The sequence below is a fragment of the Penaeus vannamei genome, chromosome 36 (genome assembly GCF_042767895.1).
Source record: "Penaeus vannamei isolate JL-2024 chromosome 36, ASM4276789v1, whole genome shotgun sequence".
Taxonomy (NCBI): domain Eukaryota; kingdom Metazoa; phylum Arthropoda; class Malacostraca; order Decapoda; family Penaeidae; genus Penaeus; species Penaeus vannamei.
This window is the reverse complement of record NC_091584.1, coordinates 25,864,971-25,875,166: the sequence shown is the minus strand read 5'-3', so window position 1 is coordinate 25,875,166 and position 10,196 is coordinate 25,864,971. Positions and strand designations below refer to the sequence as shown.

The 10,196-nt window shown below is 56.3% G+C and overlaps 1 protein-coding gene across 12 annotated transcripts in view; it reads left to right on the top strand.

The window, feature by feature from the left end:
• The first annotated feature begins 2,028 nt into the window (after window positions 1–2,028).
• Window positions 2,029–10,196, top strand: part of LOC113805740 (uncharacterized) — a 183,492-nt gene continuing 175,324 nt past the window's right edge. For 4 of the 12 annotated variants that reach the window (XM_070114762.1, XM_070114760.1, XM_070114761.1 and 1 more), the window contains exon 1: window positions 2,032–6,136. In XM_070114762.1, the coding sequence (XP_069970863.1) occupies window positions 3,787–6,136 (2,350 nt within the window). In that variant the 5' untranslated portion in view covers window positions 2,032–3,786. Of the gene's footprint in view, window positions 6,137–10,196 lie in introns of all 12 variants that reach the window. The other 8 variants (XM_070114755.1, XM_070114758.1, XM_070114757.1 and 5 more) reach the window with 5 other exon arrangements.

The following is a 10,196-nucleotide window of genomic DNA, read 5'->3' as shown; positions in this document are numbered from 1 at the left end:
GTTTCTGTTCGCATTTTGTTTTCGCACATGTAGCTCCGTAGGCCTATGTACCCATGCATTTATTGCTCTCTCACGTTTCGGACGAGCTGACGGACAGGCTCTCGAGGTAGTGACAGAGGGGGGCGTATCCTCCCCTCTTTCCCCTCCCCTACTTCCGTCCTCCCCCTCCCCCTCTTACCCCACTCTCTATTCTCCTATCACCGTCGCTTTCCCTCTCTTCCCTCCTCCTCCCTATCTTTCTGTCATCTCTTCCTTATCCTCTTTCCCTCAACCTTCCTTCTCTCTCTTTTTCCCCACCCTTCTCCCTTCCCCTCTTTCCCTCATCCTTTCCTTCTCCCACTCTTCCCCTCCTTCCCCACCCTCCATTCTCCTATCACCGTCGCTTTCCCTCTCTTCCCTCCTCCTCCCCTATCTTTCCTCTATCTTTTCCTTACCCTCTTTCCCTCTCCCTTCCTTCTCTCTCTCTTTCTTCCCTTCTCCCACTCTTCCCCTCCTTCCCCACCCTCCATTCCCCCTTCCCCCCCCTCCACCTCCTTCCCCACCACCTCTCTATTCCCACCTTCCCCCCCCCTCCCTCCACCTCTCCTTTTCCCCCACTTTCCCCCCTCCCTCACTTTCCCACAACCCCCACTTTCCCCAACCTCCCCCCTCCCCCCCCCCTCCCCCCCTCAAACCCAAACAAGGCGCTACTCACGAATGTAGAGAGAGATTCCCTGATTGACTGGCGTCGTTGGCGTGGCCTGGCGGGCTGGCGCATTGCACGGAGCCTCTTGTTCAAGTCGCGTTTCCCCTCTCGGAGTGTTATTGTTTTTTGGGGGGTTCCTTTTTTTTGGTCTTTCGTGTTTTTTGGGGGTCTTTTTTTTTTTTGCTCGTGTTTTTTTTTTTTTTTTACTATTTCGTTTGTTTTTTTTTTTTTTTTTTGTTTTTTTGTTGTTTACTCTTTCGTGTTGTCTTTTTTGTTGTTTTTGTTTTTACTCTATCGTGTTTTTTTTTTTGTTTTTTTACTCTTTCGTGTAGTTTTTTTGTTTTTTTACTCTTTCGTGTTGTTTTTTTGTTGTTTTTTACTCTTGCGTGTTATTTTGTCGTTTTTTTTTTTACTCTTTCGTGTTGTTTTTTTGTTGTTTTTTGGTGTTATGTGTTTGTTTTTCGGTTTGTGTGTGTGTGATTGTGGCGTGTTTGGTTGCGTTTCGGTTTTGGAATTATTTGTAATTATTTCAGTTTGGTTCGTGTGTCCTTTTTTCCTTTTTCTTTTTTTTTTTCTCTTTTGAACTGGAATCTTGTATTGATGGCACGGGTGTGGGAGGGGGTGGGAGGGGAGGGGGGGAGAAGGGGGTGACGGTGGGGGGGACAGGGAGGGGGGAGGTAGGAGGAGTGCGGTAGAGTTGCCGGTTGTGCCATTTCTCCTCCATTTTCCCCCTGGGCTGCGGGGACATTCGCTGAACAAATTTCCTTCACGATTAAAAGCTAGACGTCTATTTCGTGATATGCAGTAGTCTTTTGCGGTGGAATAAAGTCCCTCTTTCCCCCAACGGACTGTGACGTTGATGGGGGAGCCCGTCCGCTGGCGATGGCACGCAGGCGCAGTGGCACTCCCAGGCACTCCCCTCTCTCGGTGCCAGACGCCACAACCCTCTCCCTCACAATGCCTATGGAACTGTAGCAACTTATTTATGTATTTGAAGTTAAAGGGAAAGGGGAGGTCGGTCGAGTGGATGAGCGAGGGCCTCCGTGACCGGCGCCGCGTCCTCTGATGGTATTTTTTGAGTGGGGGGGGGGGGGGGGGGAAGGGAGGCCCGAAGCCCCCTCGCAGGACCTGGGAATGTTTTCGTTTGGGACGCGTTTCGGGGGAGGCGGCCTCGTCACATGATCACGGCGAACACCCCCCCTTCCCCTCCCCTTCACCCCCTTCCCTCCCTCCTTTTCCCTTGCCTCCCCCTCCTCCCCCTTCTGGGCGGGAGAGCCTTCGAGAACGAGGCGGAGGCCGATCCTCATGGCTCTCGCATGTCTTTGGAAGTCTGGGGCCCGTCCTGGAACGCGATCCAGCGCCTTTTCCCGAACGAAACACGACATGACGGAGGCGGCGGCGGCGGCGGAGGAGCGGGAGGAGGGTTACCGTACCTCCGCCACCCGGGACGCCAGCGCGCGGCTCGCTCGTACCGCCATCGCCAGTTGTGCGCCGAACGCCGTCGGGAAAGGGTGTGTGTCACGCCAGGAAAGCCCGCCAGACGGACGATTTAATACGGCATTATTTTTAAAGATACGATAAACTGAAGTGTAGTGCACGGGAATTATATTCGCTGATAAATTGTGTGATAAGGAACCCGAGATTAATTTTTATTTCCTCGTCGAAGTGGTGATCGGTATTCGGAGTGAGAGAGAAGGAAGAGGAACGACTTCGGATTAAAAACAAAAGAAATCTCCCTCGGAAGCATCGGCCATACGCGAAGACCGCCGTGAAGCGAACGTGAAGCGAACGGATGCATCTGGACGCGGAGTTGCAGGGAACGGATCCAGCCCACGAGAACGAGGAGCGCCGCCGTTCGCACAAGACGCGATCCGGGAGGTGGATTCACGCGGATTCGGAAGGGGCGTTCGTCTAGAAGTATCCTCGGATAGCTTGAGTCGATCCCCCTCTTTCTCCTTTCGCTCGCATGAATCAGCCCCCAAGGCCGGAGACGGAAAGAGAATAGGGGGAAAACAGAAGGAAACGCCCATTATAAAACAAAGTAAAGAAGTGCCAAAAATTAACGAGGGAAACGGAATAACGTGACCGGTGATTCGGAGAGAAGTGAGAAGAGCCTGAGAACATCCAGTGTGTTTGGTGTACTGCAGAAAGTGATATTGTAAACAACAAAAAACGTCATACTGTTTTTTTTATATATATAAACAATAAGTGTGCCGCATCTTAATTTGCATATCGTCGTAAGTGCTTTACAAATCCTCTTTCAACGTTAACAATAGTGACGTAGTGTTGACGTTTGACAGCGCCTGACGTGACTGTGAAACAAATCCTTTTTTTTATTGTGACGTAACGTGTCTTGCTAGGAAGCGCCTACAATATACTCCAGATAACATACTACTTCTATATGCATATTATATCCGCATCATTCCTTTATATTACCCCTTCTCTAGGACGTAAGTTAGTGCTAAACTCAAGTATGTAAAAGTTACTCATACGGATCTATATAAAGGACCTCATATAGCTGCTATATTGCCTTATAGAGCATATATAAATATATATATATATTCATATATATACACGGTATCGTAGATCCTAGCTGTCTTCCTCATCGTCAGAACCTCTGGGTATTAGAACGTTAGTGAAGGAGACGCCCAACCTAGTGCTTTTCTCCTTGAACCGGTGCGGCCGAATAAGGAGGTGTGATATGTATATGTATATATAGAAGTAAATTATAAATAAGTATATATCGATATTCCATATAACCGCGAGTACACGTAGAAAGTGTAGAGGAAGCCTGGTTTTGTTTTCGTCTCGTGTCTTCGGTGCTGCACAAGAGAGGGATATCGCTGGAGCCTTCCTACTGCGGTGCCGACGCGTCCTGCTGAAGGCTGAGGGATTCCGAAGGCGCCGGGAAGGAGGAAGGAAGGAAGGGAAGGAAGGAGGAAGGAACGACGCCTCGGAGAAACGGGGGGGAAGAGAAAGGATCGAAGAAGAAACGAAGGAAGGAAGTTAGTTTGTGCGTTTGTGTGTGTTTCCGTTTGTCGTGATTTTCGGTTTTGGTTCGTGTTTCCATGCGTAGTTGGTGAAGGTCTCGCGAGGACGCCATGATCCTGGACAACAGGCAGGTCCCCGACATTATCGTGAGCCGGGAGGGACTCAGCCAGAACAACAACAACAACAACAACAACGCCCGCAATGGCAACGGCAGCCCTCGCCACGTGGGCGGCAGGAATGGCAACGGCAGCCCCAGGCACGTCAACTATGGCAACGGCAGCCCGAGACATGTCAGCTACGCCAACGGGAGCCCCCGACATGTCAACTACGGCAGCGTCAGCCCCCGTCACGTCAACTACGGCGGCAGTGACAGTCCTCGGCACGTGAGCTACGCCAGCGCCAGCCCCCGCCACACGCGCAGCGATAGCAGCAGCGATGGCCGCGACGCCCCCAGCCACATGTCGCCGCCCCCGGGCTTCAACAACAACGGCAGCCCCAGGCACACCAACAGGAACGGCTTCGGCGGCGGCGGCGGCGGCGGCAACGGGGGCGGCGGCCGCCAGGACGGCAACGGCAACAGTAGCGACAGTCCGCGCCACCGACATCATCACCACCACCAACAGCAGCAGCAGCAGCAGCAGCAGCAGCAGCAGCAACAACAACAGCAACAGCAACAGCAGCAGAATCTCCAAGGCAACGGCAACTTCGGCAGTCCGCGGCACAGCGCCCGGAGCGGCTACCTGGGCAGCCCCCGCCACCACAGCAGCGGCGGCGGCAGCGTGAGCCCGCGGCACATGCAGAGGCTGTACAGCTTCGACCTGGGTCACGGGAGTCCCAGGCACTCGGTGGGCGACGTGGACGAAGTGGACGTCGACCAGCTGGAAGAGGAGTTGAGGCGCCACGAGCAGAGACAGCAGGAGCAGGTGCAGCTGCATTTGCAGCAACATCGGCAACAGCAGCAGCAAAAACAGCTTGAACAGCACCATCGACAGCACCAACAGGAGCAGCGCCAACAACAGCACCAACAGGAGCAGCGCCAACAACAGCACGAACAGCAACAGTATCGCCTACAACAGCAACAGTTCCTAGAACAGCAGCAGAAGCAGAAACTGCGGCAGCACCAGCAGCACAATAATCATCCTCAGCAAACTAATCAAAAGTATCAAGAGCAGCAACAGCAGAAGCAGTTGCAGCAGCAGAGGCCACAGCCGCAGCAGAAGCAGCAGCAACAGCAACAACAGCAGCAGCAGCAGCAAGACGGCGCGGATCGCGGCGCCAGGACGGCCAGCAAGATCCCCGTGCAGGTGGGGGAGAAGGGGCGCGACAAGGCCAGCTCGCCCGAGTCGCCGCCCGAGGGCCAGCCTGGCCAGCTGGCCAGCCCGAAGAAGGCGCCGCCGAAGAAGGGGCGCGCCCACGTGACGTCGACGCCCGTGCGGAAGCCGGCGGAGCCCGAGCCGAAGGCGCCGTCGGACTTCAAGTCGGTGGTGAAGGAGTACTCGCAGCAGAGCCCCAAGCGCATCAACCTGCGCAACAAGAACTACAACTACTTCAAGTACGGGCTGTGCCGCATCGAGGTCAAGGACAAGCCCACCAAGAACTGGCAGCCGTGGCGGCGCTTCGAGGAGGGCGACAAGTGGAGCTCGCCTGAGAACGACAACCTGGAGGTGCGCGACAAGCTGAACACGCACTCGACCAAGTGGAACCGCCAGAACAGGAACTGGTCGTCGCCCGAGCAGGAGGAGTGGGGCGGCGGCGGCGGCGGCGGCGGCTGGAACATCGAGTGCGACAAGAGCGAGGAGGAGAACGACCAGGTCTTCATCCCGGACGAGGAGGAGCGGCAGGACGAGCATCCGGACGACCAGAGGCAAGAGGAGGAGGAGGAGGAGGCGGAGGAGGAGCCCGCGCCCAAGCGTGAGGTCCGCCGGGTGCCCCGGAGCAGCAGCTACGGCCGCAGGGAGTCGTGGCCCGCCATGAACGGGAACCTGATCTCGCTGCCCGTGGAGGCCGACCGCGGCCCGAGTCCCCTGGCCAGGGAGCGGGCGGCCAGTCCGCGCAGCAACGAGTCCTCCGTCAGCAACCCCCGCCGGAGCCTCAGCGGGGTGCCGGAGAACAGGAACTACCGCATCTCGAGTCCGATCCACCGCGGGGTGAGTCCGGTGCAGCGGGGGGCCAGCCCGATCCACCGGGGGGCGAGCCCGAAGTGCGTGAACCGCGGGTCGTCGCCGCGGACGGTGGGCGGCAGCCGCGGGCCGAGTCGCGGGCCGAGTCCCCGCTGCGGCAGCCGGTCCAGCGGCTCCCTGGGCTCGCTGGCCACGAGTCCGGCCACCAGCATGGACTCCCGCAAGGTGGTGGACACGGAGACCGACTGGGACTCCGGCGTGGACTCGGTTACTTCCAAGATGGTGCTTATTAGGTGTAAGGACGCAAACTACCTGACGAGGATCTACCTCGACAAAGAAGGTAAGGACGGAAAGCGGATTTTTTGGGCATTGTAAAAAAAAAATGGCCTTGGGTTTTCAAGGCCCGACGCAAACGACCTTGAAACGAGAAAATGAATTGATCTGAGAAACCAAACATCTTATTATCATTTACTTGTATCTTACTGATTTACCTTCACACACACACATCCACCACACATACACCATAAAGAAAGACTAAAATCTTCCTCCAACGCTCTCTCGTTAATTGGCTATTAGTATTCCGCGAAGAGCCCCGCAAGTCCACATCGCCCCCCCTCCCCTCTCCCCTCTCCCTCTCCCTCCTACCTCCCTCTCCCCCTCCCCCTCTCCCCTCTCCCCTCTCCCCTCTCCTCTCCCTCTCCCCATCTCCCTCTCCCTCTCCCTCTCCCTCTCTCTCTCTCTCTCTCTCCCTCTCTCTCTCCCCCTCCCTCTCCCTCTCCCTCTCCCTCTCCCTCTCCCTCTCCCTCCCCCTCCCCTCTCCCGCTCCCTCTCCCCCTCCCTCACTCTCTCTCTCTCCCCTCTCCCTCTCCCCCTCTCCCCCTCCAAACCCCCTCCCCCCTCTCCCTCTCCCTCTCCTCTCCCCCTCCCTCTCCCTCTCCTTCTCCCCCTCCCTCTCCCTCTCCCCCCGAAGCCTTTGAGTGGACCAGCGACGCCAGGGCCCGGGATGGCGTGCCGCGGCCGCCGCGACACGTGTTCCAGCAGGGATAAGGGACACTTCCAGCGGGCTTCGGCGCCTCAGTGATCCGAGGACGAGGTTGTTGTCGTACGGCTGGAGGAATTCCAGGAGGAGGAGGAGGAGGAGGTAGAAAGGGTAAGAAGGAGGAGAGAGGGGTAGAAAGGGTAAGACGGCGGAGAGGGGTAAAAAGGGTGGGAAGAAGGAGAGAGGGGTAGAAAGGGTAAGAAGGGTTAAAAGGGCATAAAGGAGATAGAATGGAGAAAGGGAGGAAGAGGGAGGAAGTGAGGAAAAAGGGAGCGAGGGGGAGAGGGAATGGGAGTGGGAGGGAGAGAGCGAGAGGGAGGAAGGAGACGGGAAGAGAATTAAGAAGAAAAAGGACAAGGGGTAAGGGAGGTGAGAGAGGATGAGGGGAGACTGAAATGAGGGGAAGGAAGATAAGAGAACGAGAAAGAAAATGAAGTTTTCGAAGAGGTAAAATGGAAAGGATAGTGGAAAGACCGTTTTGACGTGAAAGGATAAGAAAAGAACATCAAAATAAATTGTGGGAGGGAAGGAAAACACATTGCTGTCTGGGTATTTTTATTTATGGTATAAAAGACAGATGAAGGGAGAGAGAGAGAGATGGAGAGAGCGAGAGAGAGAGATGGAGAGAGCAAGAGAGAGACAGAGAGATGGAGAGAGCGAGAGAGAGATGGAGAGAGAGAGAGAGAGAGAGAGAGGGGGGGAGATAGAGAGGGAGAGAGAAAGAGAAGGAGGGAAAGAGAAAGAGAGAGAGGGAAAGAGAAAGAGAGAGAGAGAGAGAGCACACAGAGTAGAAATCCGTATTTTTCGAGGCGATAGAGCTTCTCTCTTCTATTTCGCCCTTATCTCCCTGCTCATCGATGCTCCCCCTCCCCTCCTCTCTCCTCTCCTCCCCGGACTCCTCCCCCATCCCTCTCCCTCTGCTCTCCCTCTCCTCCCTTTTCTCCCTTTTCTCGAGTGATTCACCGATCGGATCGACCAGGGAGCGTTGGCACCGGTTCTCGCCCGCCCGCACGCCCTGGGCATGAGGGTGGGTATGCGCCCGTCTTGGGAGGGAGAGAGGGGGGAGAGGGAGACAGATATAATGACAGATATAATGACAGATAGGTAGAGGTGGAGGTGGAGGGAGGGTGAAGGATGGGGAAGGGGGAAGGGGAAAGGGAAAGGAAGGCAAGGGGAGAGGGGACGAAGGGGGAAGGTGAGAGAGAGAGAGAGAGGAGAGAGAGAGAGAGAGAGAGAGAGAGAGAGAGAGAGAGAGAGAGAGAGAGAGAGAGAGAGAGAGAGAGAGAGAGAGAGAGAGAAAGGGAGCCGAGAACCAAGAGACCACAGAGGTAGAGGAAGAGAGCGAGAGACAAAGCAGCTGTTGTATCGAGAGAGAGGCACACACACAGAGATGGTAGTGAGTAATGAGACATTGTGTTCATGAACCTTAATAAACCACAAGTATGTAATTGTTCCCCCCCACCCCACCCCACCCCAGCTCCCCTCACCCCTCTTCCCTTCTACCCTCGCCCCTTTATCCCCTCATTCCTCACCCCTCTCCCCTCATCCTCGGTTCCCCCCTCCCCTCACTCCTCACTCCCCGCATTCCCGTATCTTTCCTCATCCCTCATCCTTGGGTTCCCCTCTCCCCTCTCGACGCGTGTCCCCCTCCCTTCACCCTCACTACCCGTCTCCCTCTCCTCTCATTCTTCTTGGTTCCCCTCTCCCCTCACTACCCATCTCCCTCTCCCTTTACCCTTGGTTACCCTCTCCTCTCACTACGCGTGTCCCTCTCCCTTCGTCCTCCTCCCCTCACCCTCACTACCCATCTCCCTCTCCCCTCACTACGTCTCCCTTTCCCCTCACCGTCCTCCCCTCACCCCTCACCCCTCCCTCACTAACTCACCCTCATTCCCCGGGGACAAGGATGCCCACGTCTTCACTCCGGCCAGTCTGTTCAAATAAATGTTCTTAATGACAATGAAGTTTTTGAGGCTCCATTTGCCCTGCTCTGTCGTGTCATATCCAGGCCCGTATCCTTGAAGGCTTGGGGTATGGGGGTGTGGGGGTTGGCTGGGGTGGGGTATGAGGGTGTGGGGGTTGGCTGGGGTGGGGTATGAGTGTGTGGGGGTTGGCTGGGGTGGGGTATGAGGGTGTGGGGGTTGTCTAGGGTGGGGTATGAGGGTGTGGGGTTGGCTGGGGTGGGGTATGAGGGTGTGGGGGTTGGCTGGGGTGGGGTATGAGGGTGCGGGGGTTGGCTGGGGTGGGGTATGAGGGTGTGGGGGTTGGCTGGGTTGGGGTATGAGGGCGTAGGGGTTGGCTGGGGTGGGGTATGAGGGGTGTGGGGGTTGGCTGGGGTGGGTATGAGGTGTGTGGGGGTTGGCTGAGGGTGGGATATTGAGGGTGTGGGGTTTGTCTAGGGTGGGGTATGAGGGTGTGGGGGTTGGCTGGGGTGGGAGTGTATTTGAGGTGTGGGGGTTGTTTAGGGTGGGGTATGAGTGTGTGGGGGTTGGCTGGGATGGGGTATGGGGGTGTGGGGGTTGGCTGGGAGTGGGGTATGAGTGTGTGGGGGTTGGCTGGGATGGGGTATGGGGGTGTGGGGGTTGGGCTGGGGTGGGGTATTGAGGGTGTGGGGGGTTGTCTAGGGTGGGGTATGAGTGTGTGGGGGTTGGCTGGGATGGGGTATGGGGGTTGGCTGGGGTGGGGTATGAGTGTGTGTGGGGGTTGGCTGGGATGGGGGTATGAGGGTGTGGGGGTTGGCTGGGGTGGGGTGTGAGGGTGTGGGGTTGGGCTGGGGTGGGGTATGAGGGTGCGGGGGTTGGCTGGGGTGGGGTATGAAGATGTGGGGGTTGTCTAGAGTGGGGTATGAGGGTCTGGGGTTGCCTAGGGCGGGGTATGTGAGTGTGATGTTGCCTAAGGTGGGGTATGATCATGGGGGAAAGGGTGGGGTGGAGTTGAGTCGGGGGAAGGCGGGGTTAGTGCCGGGCAAAGCGTGATGTTTATGCCACATGTGTTCGGGGGAGAGGTAGGGGGGGGGGGTACAGCCAATGTGTATTTTGGTGGCATGCGATGCGGGGGAGCTTCGGAGAGGGAGAAAGCGGATATGTCTGTCTGTCTTACTCTCTCTCTCTCTCTCTCTCCCTTTGTCTCTGTCTCTGTGTCGTTTTGCTTCTGGCTTTCTCCCCCTCAGTGTCTCACTCTTGCTGTCCCTCACTCTCACCCTCTTCTCTTTTCTTTTCTTCTCTTCTCTTCTCTTCTCTTCTCTTCTCTTCTCTTCTCTTCTCTTCTCTTCTCCTCTTCTCTTCTCTTCTCTTCTCTTCTCTCTCTCTCTCTTTCTCTCCCTCTCCCTCTCCCCTCTCTCCTCCCTCCCTCCTTCCCCCCT